Below are 17591 nucleotides of genomic sequence, written 5' to 3'. Positions count from 1 at the left end.
ACTTGGACTAGGTTGTCCAGAGATAGCAATGTTTAAGTGTTGCTTTCAAAAAACAAATGTTGGGGGTGGGCGGGGCGCCTGGGTGGCTCAGTCAGTTAAGTGTCTGATTCTTGATTTTGGCTCAGGTCATGATCTCCAGGTTCGTGAAATTGAGACCTACATCTGGCTCTGTGCTGACGATGCGGAGCTCGTTTGGGATTCTCTCTCCTCTGTTTCTGCCCCTTCCCCCTCATGTTTGCTCTCTCTCAAAATAAATAAATAAACTTAAAAAACCCCACAACCCCCTCCTCCAACAAAGCACACCAAAAATAAATGGGAATTACTGGTGCATTGCCTTATTTGACACTTGAAGGGATGGGAGAGAGGACTTGTGGTAGTATACACAATGACAAGGGGGAATGGCTTGAGATTTTCCATATTAATTGAAACAGAGGACAATAAATCATTTGACTCACACTAAATGTACAGCTGATTTATACCACATTTCATTCGTTAATTTAGTGATAAGTCCTATGTGAAAGAAAACACACTCAACACCATGGTAGAACATATAAGAGCTTTGGAATTCTATCTAAATGCAATTTCAAATCCCAATTCTAGCACTCAGACTGAACTACATGGGGAAGTTATTTATATTTTCTAGATCTTGATTTTCTTATCTGCAAAATGGCTGTGTAGGTATTGAATGAACCAATAGAAAATGCCTAGTCAGTCCCTGGCATACATTAAGGTACAAACAGTGTTGTTTTCCTTCCTTTTCCTTCTTAGGCTCTAAAAATGAAGGAAACCATATGGAATAATACAAAACAAATCAGACATCAACACATGGGTTAACAGAACCAATAGCATAGTACGAAGAATAAAAGTGAGCATGCTACCAGTGACTAGGGCAACAGATAGCCGTGCTGCCGACAATACCTGGGCTCCTCACCTTAAGGGGTGGAGCCTCTTTCTCCACCCCTTGCATTTGGGGTGTCCTTGTGATTTGCTTTGGCCAGGATGCAGTGGGATTTACTCTGATAATCTTTTTATTAAACTTTATTTATTTGAGAGACAGAGCAAGTGTGAGCAGGGGAGGTGCAGAGAGAGAGCATCTGAAGCAGGCTCTACACTTACAGCAGAGGACTCCATGCGAGGCTTGAACTCATGAACCATGAGATCATGGCCTGAGCTAAAATTGGGACGCATAACCAACTGAGCCACCCAGGCGCCCCTGCTCTGAGAGTTTAAGCCTAAGCCTCAATAGGCCTTGCAGGTTCATCTCATACTGCTCTTAAGAGCTCACCTCTACTACGGGGAACTAGCCCAAACTGCTGAAGGCTGAGAGACCACATGGAGCAGAAAGAAGTCAGCCCAGCCGAGGCCTCCTGAGGCCAGTCAGCCTCCAGGCAACCCAGCAGCCGATCACAGATGTACCAGTTAGTCCAGCCAAGAACAGAAGTACTGCCCAACAGAACCACGGGCTAAATAAACAGTTGCTGTTTTGAGCCACTGAATCTGGGGGGAAGGGAAGAGTTTCGCTGTAACAGATAACTGATACAAATGTAAAAAGACACGGGGTCTTGACAGTTTTCAACCGAAACACAAAATCATGGGAACACAGGTTCAAAACAATTTGGGGAAGATTAGTCACTGACTCCAACAGAATGATGTGGTATGCCAGTTGCTACTGCATTAGATTAATGAAAAATGCAAATTTCTCACCAGTGGGGAATTAGGGGTTTCATGTGCAAATGAATCTTTGTAACTGGAGGTACAGAGATTAATTTTCCCCAGGCAATATTCTTGTGAGGTTTCTATATTTTTGGAGTCCAGGAACTGTTGTTATGCATTGTACATGGCAACAGAGGAAAAAGATGGCAAGGGAAGAAAAGCTGGGAAAAATTAGACATTGAAAATGAAATAAAAGGAATTTGGGACAGTGTAGTGAGTTTCACACTGCAGATAGCAAAAAGGAAGCCCAGCTAGACTGTCTCATTCCTGTGTTAGCTTTCCATTGCAAAGAAAGGACCCCGGCCTTCCTCTAACCTTTTATTTTCTTCTTTACCAAGTAGAGCACCCCATGAAAGCGATTAAATATAATTTTAAACTTGTGTCATATTGGTTTCTCTTTGTGAAGCACACAACTAAGTGTGGTTTTGAAGGAATAATTTGCGATCTACAGATGAAAAATCACCATGCAGCTGAAAAGTGCTTCTCTTAAATATGGGCTAAATCCTGCGATTTGTGTAATGGCTAAATTTGTGCTGATTTTGTGCGAATTTCGGAGGTCACCCACAGGTTATTTCTGAAAAGTACGAGGTCTAGAAAGTGAGGAAGATGCCTTTTGTTCCCCCTGGGTGCAAATCAGTACTGTAAGGGGTGGGACTGGGCAGTAAAATTTACAGGCAAATGGCAAGTTCTTTGAGGTGGCACTCATCATGTCTACTTACTTCACCCCTTTGGTGCCCAGGAAAATGCTAGCCCTGAGCAGTGGCCCCCAAATAACTCTTGACTCAAAATATGTCAGTTAAAGGCATATCCAAATACTGTGACTGCTCCACTACAGAGAACACACAGATACCTCGTAAGGGTAGGTGGGGCACACTTGACACACTTCTCAGGGCTGTAGCTGACAGCGAGAAGGGAAATCAAGATGGGGGTCTGGTGAGAGGGAAGAACCACGGGGAAGCACTCTGCATCACAGAGAGATGAGACCAGGGTCAGCACAGAAAATGAGTCCCTGGAGTCCCTCAGCCGATACCCACACACCCACCTGCCCCACCTGGTGATCCACTTTTCAGTTTGGAGTTGCCAGGAGGATAAAATGTAACGGTTAAGGAAGAACCAGGACAGCAGCTATAGGAACACAGGTTTGGAAGAAAATTTCTTTGGGGTTGTCTGGCTCCATCCTCTGAAGAGCCTAGAAATCCCTGAATGTTGACCCTCTAAGTTTGATTTGAAAGCTTTCAATGATGGACCCCATTCCTTTGGTGTGAGTTCTCTAATTGTTAGCCTGCCATGATATTGAAGTAAAAATTGGCATCGCACACTTGGTTCTGGCTCTGCCCTTTGAAGCGACCAAGAACATCTCTTCAAGCTCCTGAAGTAGCTGACAATGGGACCCACATTCTAAAATTCTTTTAAATGTTTATTTTTTAAAGAGACAGAGAGAGCATGAGTGGGGGAAGGGCAGACACACACACACACACACACACACACACACACACAGAGAATCTGAAGCAGGTTCCAGGCTCCAGGCTCCAAGCTGTCAGCACAGAACCAGACGTGGGGCTTGAACTCACAAACTGTGAGATCATGACCTAAACCAAAGTCAGACGCTCAACCAACTGAGCCACCCAGGCATCCCTAGGGCCCCACATTCTAAAAGAAAGTGTCTTTTTTTTTTTTTTTTTTTTTTTTAAATATACTACATAGGATACTGGATATGGAGTGTTTAGACTAGAGGCCACAAACTCAAATGCCTTTAGAGGCAGGCAGGTAATGGAAACATTTGAAAGAGATGGGAAGCTGGTGGTTGGAGTTCCTAGAAAGGCAACGGAGAGTGGTGGGTTCTGTGACTTGAAAGACACACCCAATTTACAGCCAGTTGTGGTAGCTAGCTGCTAAGATAGTCGTCAATGATATGTACCTCCTGGTACTCATCCCTTTGAATAGTCCCCTTCTGCATTGTACCAGGGTTAGTCTGTATGACCACTAGCATATGAAAGAAGTGCCACTTCTGAGGTGAGGTTATAAAAGACTGCAGCTTCTGTCTTGGATACTCTCTCCCTCTCTTGAGCATGAACTCTCTGTTGGATTACTAGCTTTGGGGGAAGCCAGATGCATGTCATGAGCACATTCAGGCAGCCTATGGGGTGGCTGATGTGTGTGAGGAAATGAAACCTGCCAGCAAATGCTCGATTGAAACTGGAAACAGATTCTCCCCCATGTGAACCTTAAGATGACTTTTGTGGCCAGGGAATGCTTGGTGGCAACCCCATGAAAAACTGAGTCAGAATCACCCATTTACACTGCTGCTAAATTCCTGATCACAGAAACTGTGAGATTACATGTCCCTTGTTTTTAACTGCCAAGTTTGGGACAAATTGTTATGTATCAGTAGATAACTAATACAGCATTCTAATTCACTTTCAAGCACCAGTGGACACATCAGCACACTTTGATGTGCTGGTGAAACAAAATACAGAGCTCCAGTTTACAACCTTGTTTCTCAGTAAGACCTGGATCTGTGGAAGTAAAAAAAAAAAAAAAAAATATATATATATATATATATATATATTTAAAGTTGCACTCACAGGTCATTTGACAGCTTAGTTTCTGCTGGAAGGAAGGAGGTGGGATTCATTTATAGCTTATATTTTAAGCAGGAAGCTATTTCCCCCACCCATAGGAACCAAATATAATTTTCTCTATCACTATATGGTGGCAACAAACATTGGGGCAGAACCTAGAGAAATCTGGAAAGAAATTCTGTTACAAAGAGTACTTGGATTAGAATAGAAAGCTAGGGGAACTCCAGTCCAATCAAAATAGAAACACATTTCTTCAGTAATTAAAAACCAAGAACAGGCGTTTCACAGAAAGTATTGGAAAAAGCAACCCTTATCAGAAATACGATAAATATAGGCATACTTGCTTTATTGTGCTTCACAGATATTGCCTTTTTTTTTTTTTTTTAAACTTATTGAAGGTTCAAGGCTTCAGTGGGGGAAGTAAGTGAAGATGTGGTAGAAATAGCAAGAGAACTAGAATTAGAAGCTGAGCCTGAAGACCTGACTCAAATGCTGCAATCTCATGATCAATCTTGATTAGATGAAGAGTTGGCTTCTTATGGATGAGCACAGAGAGTGGTTTCTTGAGATGGAAACTACTCCTGGTGAAGATGCTGTTAAGATTGTTGACATGACAACAAAGCGCTTAGAACATGGCATAAACGTAGTTGAGAAAGTAGCAGCAGAGTTTGAGAGGGTTGACTACAATTTTGAAAAAAGTTCTGCTGTGGTAAAATGCTATCAAGCAGCACTGCATGCTACAGAAAAATCACTTGTGAAAGGAGGAGTCAACTGATGCGGCAAACTTCATTATTGTCTTATTTAGGTATTTGCCACAACCTTCAACAAGCACCACCCTGATCGGTCAGCAGCCATCAACACTGAGCAAGGTCCTTCACGGGCAAGAAGATTATAATTCACTGAAAGCTCGGATGATGGTTCACATATGTTAGCAATAAAATATTTTTAAATTAAGGTATGCATATTTAAAAAAATGTTTATTTTGAGAGAGAGTGAGAATGTGCATTTCTACACACACGAGAGAGTGCGAGAGGGCCAGAGAGTGAAGGAGAGAGAGAATCCCAAGCAGATTCCAGCTGTCAACATGGAGCCCAGTGCAAGGCTCAATCACATGAACTGTGAGATTATGACCTGAGCTGAAGTCAAGAGTTGGATGCTTAACCGACTGAGTCACCCAGGTGCCCCTCATACTGTTTTTTGTTTTTTGTTTTTTTCGACATAATGCTTTGAACACTTAATAGACTGCAGTATACAGTATAGTGTAAACATAGCTTTTATATGCACTGGGAAACCAGACATTTCCTTTGACCCTCTTATTGTGATATTTGCTTTATTGTGGTGGTCTGGAGCCCGATGTGCAATATCTCTGAGGTATGCCTGGACTTTATCACTTACTGTCTGTAACCAGTCATTGAGAGTTCTTCCCCTACCATCCACCCTCCGTCCCCATCATAATAATGGGAACATTGGAATAAAGAAGCTGGTCTTAGGAGGACAAGAGCAGTACAGGATGCACAGGAGAGAATTAGGATGTGTCACCAAATGAAGAATAACGGGCTGACTGGATAAGGAACTGGACAACGAAAGGAAAAAGAAACCTATGGACCAGAACTGGGAAAACTTCTCCAGGTAATGATTTTCACCAGCTCCTTAGTGAAGAAGGCCTGAGAGTCTGTTTCAGAACTCTACTGAGTACCCTTGATGGGCTTTGCGTAGAAGAATGCTAACAATTAAGTTGGGCATAGAGTGAACTATGTTCTATCGTGAAAGAAAACCCTCAGGTTTTGTAACAGACAGATCTCACAGGGGTGGGCATGCCTCTCCGTCACAGACACCCTGCCAGGGATGTGTACACACAGGTTAAGCAGAAGCCCTAATAGAGTACCACTTTGACAAGAGCTGTTTCTGTCAACACAATGCAGAGTCATTATCAGGTAATTTCAGAAAGTGCCAGGAAGCATCATATTTTGTGGAAAATTATAATCAAAGTCTGGCTGAAGTTGGGCCATCAATATGGAAAATCAGGAAAAATGTGAAGTGCAATGCAATGCTTGGCATTTTGTGGAAACACTGAAAATGTCAACTGGGGAGACTGAGAAAAACATGGGGGAAGAAGGTGCCATTGGAAAATAAGTGTAAAAGAGGATTAGTATAAGACGAAAAGACCCATGTGCATAGATTCATCTTATATGATATGTTGATAGCTTGTGACTTACACTGCTTGGAAAAAATATCCCATTGTTAGTACAGAAGTCTATTAATTCAGGGTATTGTCAAAAACCATTGCACTAAAATGCTTCCTTTTTGTCAGTATTCTTGTCAACCTTCTACTGATAATCTCAAGCTTGAGTTTTAAGAGACTGGTGGGTCAGGGACCTGGAACATAGAGGTTAGAGGAGAGAGGAAGGGGATGTATGGACTTAGTATCTTTAAGAGGGGTTGGGGGTTCTTTCACCTCATGCTGTGCATTTTTACTCTTTTGCTATTTTTAGGTGAGACTCCATTAATTATTATGAGCTTGAAAGGGAAGAAGAATCTCTAAGGAAGCTACTTGAGGAGGTGGTGAGGAAGGCAAGAGGCCCCTCCCCCCCCATGCCTTTTTCCCTTGGTCGAGGTAATGATAGGAAATGTACCGGCTGGTTGTGTATCTAAATCCGAATTCATTTATTTTCCGCTAGATTTTCCTTTACCCATTTTGTCCTTCTTTTGAAATTTAAGGAGTTAGGCCAGTCTGTGCTCACTGCTTCATGGAAATTATGTGATAAAAGAAAGGAAAAAAAAAGATTTCTAAATCTGGCTTGTACGTTTAAAAAGCATAGACACTTGGAAGAACAGAAATGACATATAGACAGAATGTTTGGGAGAATACATGGTTAAGGGCATTCTTCCTCCTCACCCTCACAAAGTAGAAAAGATATCTTGGCTGTATCAGTCACTACTGGAGCTTGCCTTCCCAGCCGTCGCACAGCCAATTCCTGAACACAAATCCTCAAATCTATCCAGTTACCGTCTCCCTTTCCCCTGCTTGATCCAGACTTCTGGGGAGTCTGACCCCAGAACCAGGTACTAGATCCTGACCGAGGCTGCAAATGCCCACTCATTTCAGGCATGAGACCCAATTCCACAAAATGACATGAATGGACAGTTTTCCTCACTTTAACCAGAGATACCATCATAAGACGGTCCCTTTTCTGACTCTCAAAGTGTTGTGTCTGGAAAGATGCTTGAAGCTGCTGCGGCCATCTTGCTCCCAGCCTGAGGAGGAGGTGGGCACACAGATGGGTGGAATGAAAAGAAGACCCAAGAGAAGCATAGAGAAGTCAGGTCAGGGTCCCAATGATTATTGCCAGGAGTTTTCCTACCTTTGAATTTCTTTTTAGGTGGTAATATACACTTCATTATTATTTAAGGTATTTGAATCAGCTTCTTTTGTGTCTTGGAGCCAAAGGCATCCTAACTGGTACACTGGCTGAGGGAAGAAAGGAACATGGAGGAGAAGTGAAGAGAGAAGACATACGAACAGTGTCTACAAAAAGGGGATTGGCCACAAGGGATCCCACCTATTGGAAAGTATTCTGCATCTTTAGCCCACTCAGCCTCTGCTCAGGTGAACCACCCCACACATCTCCTGCACCCAGGGCCATGCCGGTCTTTCTCATAAACATCTGATGAGGATGTGCCTTTCACAACAGCCAGCAGGAGCCAACAGAATCCCTACGTTCCCCTAAAGTGGAAGCAGTGTTAAACATGTTAAGACATGCAGTTTATACATGTGTGTGGGATGGATTTTCTTTAAAACACTACAGGGTGGAGCTACATCAAGTTACCTCCTTGCCCTTCTCTGTCAAGATTATTGTATCTTTGAGTGCACTTGTGAAAGGCATTCCCAAGTCCAGCAAGGTCCAGCAAGTATAGCCTTCCTTGATTGCAGACTAGTCGCCAGAAATCTGGACTTTCCCCTGTCTCTAGTTTCATTCTTGTGGACTTTGGCTGCTTGGTACTTCTCTTACTTGCAGTCTGCCACTTTCCATTTGTTTGTCTGTTGTTATAGTTGTCCATCTCCTGACAGTACCTCTTGCATCTTGAGACCGGCCTTAGATGACCTCACCATTTGCCTCCCTCCCTGGGTAAACAGACACAGAGAAGCTCTGCTATTATCCTGAGACTCCTCCCAGATACTAGATGAAAACAGAGAGGGTCATCTAAAGGCTATTTCCTCCATTTGCCTAATCTTCTACCTCTGGCAGTCTTTGAAGATGATATAGTTCAGAGGTTTGGCAGTGGGGGTTGGGAGAAAGACAAGACAGCAAGACAGGATGGGGTAGTGGCAAGGTCAAATTATTTATATGGGAAGGGAATCTGACCAATTGAAGTGGAAAGTGAGTTGCGGGGGGGGGGGGGGGGCAGGGAGAAAGAAGAAATGAAAGAGGGTTAAAGGGGAATTGGTATGACATCTGGGAGCACATCTACAAATGTGTCCTAAGAGAAGANTGGGGGGGGGGGGGGGAGGCAGGGAGAAAGAAGAAATGAAAGAGGGTTAAAGGGGAATTGGTATGACATCTGGGAGCACATCTACAAATGTGTCCTAAGAGAAGACTGTGAAATTAGGCTGCCTGGGTGTGTGCTGTGGCTCCCTTGCTTATATGTGTTAGTCTTTGGATAAATTATTCACCTTCAAGTCTCAGTTTCCTCATCCATAAAATGGGGATAATAATGTACTTATTTCATAGGGGTATTGGAAAAACCGAATGAAATAATAGAACTAAAGCACTGAGAACATTGCCTGCCACAGAGAGAAAGATACAATAAATGTTATTTTTATCATCATTATTTTATATGTTGAGAAAAATATGATTTCTACCCTACCTAATTTTTAAAAGTTTTATTTCAAAAATAAAACTGCATATATATTTACAGTGTAGAACATGATGATTTGATATACATCTACACAGTGAAATGAAAGTGTGGTATAATTATATAATGGAATATTATTCACCCTTAAAAAAGTATACCTTGCCATTTGCAACAAAATGGATGAAACTGGAGGACATTAAACTGAGTGAAATAAGACAGACATGGAAGGAAAAAACTGCATGATTGTACTTATATGTGGAATCTAAAAAAGTCATATCCTACTTACTTTTAAAAATTATATGAAGAAGCTTAAATACTATTGATTGATCAATAGAAAATTTCAACCTCTTATTATTGGAGTTATAAACTAAAAATATTATTCATATCATATTAGTCAAAATAAATTTGCTATGGCAATACCACACCAGTCCCTTATAGTTTACTTTCTTCCTTCTGCCATATGTAAATTTCTGGCTTCAACATCTGCCTATTACTTTCCACTTCTCTGGTATACATGAATGTGGAATATTGGAAGATAATTATGCCATTTTTAAGTGCAATATGTAAATTTCAGAAAAATTTCAGCAAGAAAGCCTAACATGGGATATTTAGTAACTTTTGTAAGAGTCAATAATTATAAAAATAATATAATCTCTAGTAAAGGGTATCAGATTCGGCAGGAATTATTAAATTACAGATTAACCCTGTTGTCTTTGTTTTTCCATGATACTATCTTTTAGTTAGTATTTCCCAAATGTAACTGAGTTACTAACTTAAAGGCCAATTGGAATTTTCATTATTCTTTCTGTTATTCATCCAATCTCCCTGAGCTGTTCATGGGCAATGAAATGCCTAAAATATGTACAGGAAGAAGAGAAGTAGAAGAAAAGAGTCTCAGAAGTGAATGAGCAAATAGATCTGGAATAATTGGGAGTTAGCTGTGGTGTTATATATTATTTTCTATGGGTAGTAAGTGGTTTTCAGACATACTAAAAACCGGGAGAGACACTATAAATAGAAATCTATAATCGACGTCTACATTTTATTTCATAGTTACTTCAGGGTTTTTTTTTTCCCCCTATAAAAAGAAGCTTCCATTTTCCAAGCCCTAACATTGAGTTAAATCAGAGGTAAAGATTCAGGACTACTGGAGAGAAAGGGGAGTCAGGAGTCAATGATCTTCTGCAGGTGGGGAGCCAACCAAGCTGCTTCCACAGAACAGCAGTCGGGCCTCCTGTCACTTAGGGAACTCAGAACCAATTGAGCTGGGCATCAACCAGGGAAAACCAATTCCCTTCTAACCAAACAACTGTACTTGTATGAAATGGTGCAGAAAACGGATGGCAGGGGGCCTTTCCAATTTGTTATCTGTTAGCGAATAGGACTTCTGTTTCTGTCTGACCTCTGAGACATCTTTGCAGTACCTGAAATACTGTGATGGATAGTGCCGACTCCAGGAGTCTTTGAAAAATGTTTTCCCTCTGGCCAAACATACAAGTAGAATTCATTTTCCATGTTCAGAATCCAGATCCTATTGATTTTATATTCAGATGTGCTTAGCGAACCATCAGGACATTACAGCACAAAGGATATTTTTTGAGGCCCCCCATTGGAAGAGTGTGTACTGTGGGTCATGCATGCATTTCTAGCACAGTGTGAGTCCAGGATTAGGTTTGAAGATATGGGTTGTCCAGGGATGCTATGATGTGGGTGAGCAGGTGCTCTGTTACCGGCTGAATTGTGTCCCTCCAAAATTCATACGTGATTCTATTTGGAGATGGGAGTCTTTAAAGATACAGTTAAGTTAAATGAACTCCATAAGGTGTGTGGTAATCCAATCTCACTGGGTCTTTAAAAGAAGAAGAAATCTGGCCACAGACATGCATGGAAGGAAGAGGAAGTGAAGACACATGGAGAAGGTGGCCATCTACAAACCAAGGAGATTCTCAGACTTCTGGCCTCCAGAACTGTAAGAAAATCAGTGTCTGCTGTGTAAGCCACCTCCGCTGTGCTACTTTGTTATGGCAACCCTAGAGCTTAATACAGCTCTATTTGCAGTATGTTAAACTTCATTAGATGATTCGTGTCCACGCTCAACAAAGGCTGGTCCCCAGCACTAAGACAAGGTGCTCTTTCTAGCTCTTGGCAGTTGGGGAGTGGGAATCAGCCCAAGGAGAGGGATTTGGTGACCATGACCTAGACCAAGGGCCCTTAGAGGTGGGGAAGGGGAGAGGACATTATGTGAAAAGAAGGCTCAATTTTTTTTTAAATAGAAAATCATCCTTTGCTTTCTTTTACAAAAGCTTTACATGTTCACTGTAGAAATAGTGGGAAATACAGATAAAAAAATGAACAAACAAAATGCAACTATGATCTCACCACTTGGAGGTAACTGTTCATACGTTGTTGTAAATCTTTCCAGACCTTTTCCTATAAATACATGAATTTACACACATACACACACAGAAAAATGGAATAATTTGTTGTTTTATGACCACCTTTCCAGGTCAATAATTTTTAAATTATTGAAAATAGTATCATTTCTAATGTCTGATATTATCCCATTGTATTGATTATATCCTAGAAATGAAATTGGTGGGTGGGATGTGTCCAAGCCTAGGCATATGTACAGGCTTTTGATACATGTCACCACATCGCCTTCCAGAAATGATGCATCCATTTATATTCAGAAAATCTATTTTGAGTGCAACATAAAGCCCTGTAACGGGTTACTCTTTACTCAGCTGTTCATGGGCATTCAGCCAAATTCTTAGGGAGGAGAATGTGGAAACCAGAGGACACCAAAAATCTGTGTCGCCAGTGACTCAGGACACTCAAAGGCTTGATGGGGGAGTGTCCAGTGCTGGTTGAGGGGGCATTTCCTACCTTGGCAGAGTGACAGGCAGAGTGGAGCCTGGCAGGATCAGTACTTCCTGCGGCCAAGACAGAAGCCGCAAGCTCCAGTGGGAGAGGCCGCGCGGGGTCAGCAGCTAGGTGTCTACTGAGAGAGCATGGCGTCCGTGGAGTTATGGAGAATGAAGAGGTGTGAAGATGGACTCCTGTTGCTCACTTGAAAGTGGGGTCATATCCCTGGAGGTCTCTGAATGGGCTGGGAGGAACCCTTGGGCTGAGGTTCCAGGGATTTTACCAGCAGAGAGCCTGAGATCACTGAGATTATGACCCCTGGTTGTTAATTTTATCCCTCAGGCTTTCAGGGCCTGGGAAAATACAGGTTATACCAGGGAACGAGTACAGAAGGCCCAATAGTCTTTGCAGTTTTTATGCATTAATGGAAGATGCTGTTTGACTTTGGTTCTTTGCCCAGTATAAGAGATCCCAGGGGGGCATACTTAAAAGGAAAACCAAGCTAATCTTAAATGAAAAAGGAACTATTTTATTTTATAAACATGAAAATTATATGGCACTCGATAAAATGTGTTGGCAAGTAAACTTCTGACACATTGTATGATAAATAAAGTAGGGTAGTTCCTCTTGGGGGAAGAACTTGAATTCTACTTATCATTAGATTAAGAACTTTCGACAGGAATCTTTCTAGGGAAGATAAGCAGTGGTCTCTGATTTACTGGTGGATAGAGCATAGTAGAAAAGGGAATAGCACCTTCATTGTTGTCCAGAAAGGTATTGTTACCTTCCTTATTGTGTTTCAAGACATTCACAGAGCACCTGGTCATCTTTGGGCCATGGACCTTTGCTGGTCAGACATAACCTATACATGAGAAGGACAGTCACGTTGATCTTGATATGGATTTTGAGAAAGAATAATGTGTTGTAGATAAGAGTGAAGAATTAACAGCATTTTGTTTGACTTCTTTGAAATGTAGATTTAGCTGCCAAAGTTGCTCCCCAAAGTAAACTTATGTTCTGTACATTTGCCCAAGGCAATGAATAAATTTCCAATAAAACAAACAAACAATTCTTTCCTTGGGGTTGTTTTCTTCTATCTTCGAGTGGTACCATGGAGAATTAATTACTTCATAATCTTGCTCACGATAGCTTATCCAATTAAACACAGTTATGGAAAAACAGGGCTTACCGTCTATCACTGGTTTAGGCTGAGAACTTTTGAGGCGCAGCGAGGGCCGGAAGCGGGTTCGGTCGTTGAAGCTCCAGCTTTTCTGCACCTTGGTGGGGCTGCCCTCGGCTGTGATGTCGGCGCTCGGGGACCTCCTGTCACCTACTGAGGCTTGTCTGCTCTTAATACTCTGGCCCCTTGGGCTAGCCATGCGAACTCGCTCCTTAAAACTTAGCTTCTGACTGTGGACAACAGAGGCATGATTATTCCATTTCAAGCAATCTCTTCCACTCCACTGGGTAAATATTTTGTTGAAACTGTATATTATATTTCAGTAGTGTTTTCAGCGAACAGGAGCACAGCAATACATCCTCCCCTTATTGAAAATCTGAGCTTTAGTTAATCTCTCTGTTTGCATTTATTTGAACTCAATCTCACTAGACAGGTATGCACACCCTTCCTGGATTCCTCATAGAAAGGACTGAGATCAGGCACGGTACTTTGTACACAATTACACTGGAAACAACCAAGAACTGGTTCGGTGTTTGCCTTAGAAACAGATTTTAGCTTTAACCTCAACTTATGAGATTAAAAAAAGTTATTTTTTATTTGGGAGAATATCTCTTTGTAATTTCTAAGCATTTCTACAGGGATGACAGTTACATATACATATATATCTACATTTTGCATGCATTTCATATTGCAGGCAAGATTATGATATCCATAAATTCATGCAATCTCATAGCAGTTGGTAGTACTGCATACATAATATTAAACATACAACACTTAACACCCATTTCTTTTATGCTTGCATTCATTCTTGTGAGACAAAAACCACACAATGTAGAACAGCCCCAACATATAATGAATGTGATGACTGATTAACGGAATGAGATGTTATGTTCACTAACACAATTTCCTGCTATTAAACAGTTTATTGATTTGCTGTGGCAGCTACTGGTAAATTATATTTGTTCAGACATTCAGTTCTCAGATGCCAGCTAGGACTGAAATGCTGTGTGTTGATCAAGGAAGCATCAACAACAGCAACAAAATCCAAGGTGCATCTCCATGATTTCCTAATCAAAAGATGTAGTGTGAGGTGGTGGGGAGGGCAGGTTGGAATCAGAGACTTGAGGTCTGGAGTCCTCAGCTCTAACATAAAGATGAAAGCAGCAACGTTGCTAAGGGATTTTTGTGGGAATCAAATGAACTGTAGGAAGTGTTGGGTACCCATTTTGTTTGTGTTCTTGTTTCATTTCTAAACCACCCTTACTCACTAGAAAGTGACACTGTTATCCAGTTAGAGGCCCGGGACTCTTCAGGCTCTGAAGAAATGAAGGGTAAAGGGTCTGAGGGTAGTAACTTGGAGCAGCCACTCCGAGATGCTGAGATCGCAGTCATGCTGCAGCCTTTGTGGGGCATGAAGGAGGCAGTGTTCTCATGGACACGGATTATCTGAGACGAAGTGGAGCCCTTGTTTTTTTCCACTTACCGCAATGTCCACTGTCCCCAGCTGCAGCATGCCAACAGCAAATGTGTTTAGTGGATATGTGTTTTGTAGCTAACAAGAAACAGTAACATTTATTTTTCCATGCCTAGTTGCTTAACAAATGATATTCTAAAAAGACACCACATTTTATGTGTTTACATGAAAACAAATCAAATAATGAACTGCGGTGATCAGAAAGTCCTGGTAACAATAAACAAGTTGACCATGCAGCTGACAGCCCCCCTCTGAAATGCAGACAGAGCTAAGTCCAGCGTGACTAGCTGAAGGCACATGCAGAGAACAGGCCGGGCAGTTTTGTGATGGGGTCAGGTGGGTTCAAGAGTTCTTTAAAACAATCCCATCAGTCAAAGGCTTTCTCTGTACTTGACAAATGCATGATTAAATGATAGATCACATTTAACAACAGCAACAATAACATATAAAACTGCATCTTTTTATGCTTGGGTTAGGTTTTTCATGTCATCCCAAACCTTTAGATTATTTATACAAATCCTCAAAGGGATAGGGCCGAAAATGTCTACTCTTCTCAAGTTCGTTCTTTCTTTCTTTCTTTCTTTCTCTCTCTCTCTCTTTCTTTCTTTCTAAATAGTAAAAATTTTGTATCTCTTCAGTTTTAGCACATCTGTTCCATCATTTAAATTTATGATGATAGGGTTCAGGAACATATGCTCAACTCTACACCTTTTTTTTTTTTATGTTTTTTAAAATTTATTTCTGAGAGAGAGAGACAGCATGAGCAGGGGAGGGTCAGAGAGAGAGGGAGACACAGAATCTGAAACAGACTCCATCCAGGCTCTGAGCTAGCTGTCAGCACAGAGCCCAACACAGGGCTCGAACCCACAAACTATGAGATCATGCCCTGAGCCAAAGTAGGACGCTTAACCGACTGAGCCACCCAGGTGCCCCTCTACACCTTTATTTCGATTAATGAATGGCTCAAGTTTACATAGTTATCATTACAAGTGTTCTCACTATACTTTAACTGATTATCTTTTCTGGGATTAATAGATGCTAATTACTACAGAAGGCTATTTAGTTAATATCAAATTATTTTCTCAATCTTTAAAGATTTATCACTTTCTTATACCAACTAAATGAAGAGGAAACTGATAAAAATATCATAAAACCATTTAATATGAAATTAGTTTCTCCTTTTTAAAAGTTTCAAAATCTGAAAAAGTAAAAAAATCTAAAATAAGCATCAGCATCACACCTGGCATGGTTTATCTACAGTAACAAAATATTTGAAAACAATTACTTTTATGAAAATAGTTTTTAAAAATTGCCCCTGTGAAACATTTTGATATCATATCTAATAATTAATGGAAGGTGAAAATAATATGAGTCTCTGAATCTTAGTACTATTTAAAGCACTTAAAGTTGATATAAATGAGTTCTAGGTACCATTTCCCTTTTTGCCCTTCTGAACTGCATGAATATTTATTTGCCAATGTCTATATTTAAAAAATCAAAATTATTTTAAAGTGAATTCAACATATTACATATGAAATTAGAAAAAAAGGATGTAATGTTTTCATTTTCTCTTTTGACATAATTGTATGAAAGTTAAGAATAAGATCTTAATCCAGAACTTTTTAACCAGGCAAAAATTTTGTTCTCCAAAGCAAAGAGCTGTTCTTACAAAAGCTCACTTTTGTTAGTTTTTCTACTTTTTTTCCCTTTGGAAATCAACAGAACATTTCGATTAAATGATAACCTGATTAGATGAATATTATTGAAAATGCACACTGATTAAAAATATAAACTCTTTGCTGGTCCATTGAAGTTTGCATTATTTTCCTGCTTTTTTGTCACATCTATAAACACATTTTTTTTGAGGAAGATTTATGAAACAATATTTTTAGGAAGACTTGTCAAAGATTATTCCCAGGAGACCAACAAGGCAGTCTTTCTCTGGAGAAAGTAACCAAAAGGACATTGTTGTCATGGATTGCGGCATCTTTTGAGTATGCAGCCCCAGCTGAGGACTATACAAGTAAAGCCTGCACAACTACCGGAATTCTTCCCTCTCTAGGAACCAGATGAACAAGTTACTCAAATGGCCCAACATGCAGGCTACTACCGGATGTTCCCTGCCAGGGAACTATGTGGCATTACTGTAACCCCACAGTAATCCTCTTGGACCTAGAATGCTATAGTTCTTGTTATCCTTAATTAGGGTTTTAGCCCTTCATGGGATAAGCAGTCTACAAATTCTCGCCTCAGGCACAATATGGCAACTGAGCCAAAACCATCCAGCGCGTGCGTCAGCTCAGCAGTTGTCCTACCACAAGGGGGCGCCAAGGGGCTGACTGCCAGTGCTGTGCGGGACCCTGCCTATTTGTCCCTGGGGTAGAATATCAAAGCAGGCAACAGGCAAAAAAGGAAAATTACAAGCGAGTTGAAAACCTCATTCAAGAAGTCCTTAGGAAGAGTGAGTCTCTGAGCAGAGCTCAGGTAAGATGGCGGTGTAACCTGGTCATGCACCTGAGGTTAGTTGGCATTCTCAAATTTCATGTCAATAGCCGGGATGCTGGGTACCTCTGCTTCCGTGAGGTGTACATTCTGAAGAGCTTCTGCTTACTACTACAGAACTTACTAGGAGTGAGGGAAATAGAGCAGCACATTACTAAGCATTTCACCACCATGAAAGTGCTCAGGGATTTCTTTTTATTTTTAGAACAACAAAGCCATTGGCTTTATTGTTTGTTTTTTAAATATAAGCATACAGACTAAGCAGTAAGTACTATGGAGCTTAATCACGCTGCTGGAAATATAACCAGTGCTGTTAATGGTTAGGTTGAAATAACTGGATGTGAAACAGGGCATTACAAACGATGGTGGTATCTGTGTTAGCATCTGATTCATATGAAAATTAAGAATATAAATATTTTAG

General features: G+C 40.9%; 1 protein-coding gene across 2 annotated transcripts in view; it reads right to left on the bottom strand.

Annotated features, from left to right (window-relative positions):
- Window positions 1–17591, bottom strand: part of KCNQ5 (potassium voltage-gated channel subfamily Q member 5) — a 542946-nt gene that overhangs the window by 48598 nt on the left and 476757 nt on the right. The window contains exons 9-10 of one of the 2 annotated variants that reach the window (XM_039248929.1): window positions 17237–17293; window positions 13204–13424 (exon numbers count right to left, since the gene is read on the bottom strand). In XM_039248929.1, coding sequence (XP_039104860.1) covers window positions 13204–13424; window positions 17237–17293 — 278 coding nt within the window. The remainder of the gene's footprint in view (window positions 1–13203; window positions 13425–17236; window positions 17294–17591) is intronic. The other variant, XM_039248928.1, reaches the window with a different exon arrangement.

The sequence above is a fragment of the Hyaena hyaena genome, unplaced genomic scaffold (genome assembly GCF_003009895.1).
Source record: "Hyaena hyaena isolate Hyena2069 unplaced genomic scaffold, ASM300989v1 scaffold_322, whole genome shotgun sequence".
Lineage (NCBI taxonomy): Eukaryota > Metazoa > Chordata > Mammalia > Carnivora > Hyaenidae > Hyaena > Hyaena hyaena.
Note: the sequence above shows the minus strand (reverse complement) of the source record. Positions and strands in the feature narration are given on the sequence as shown.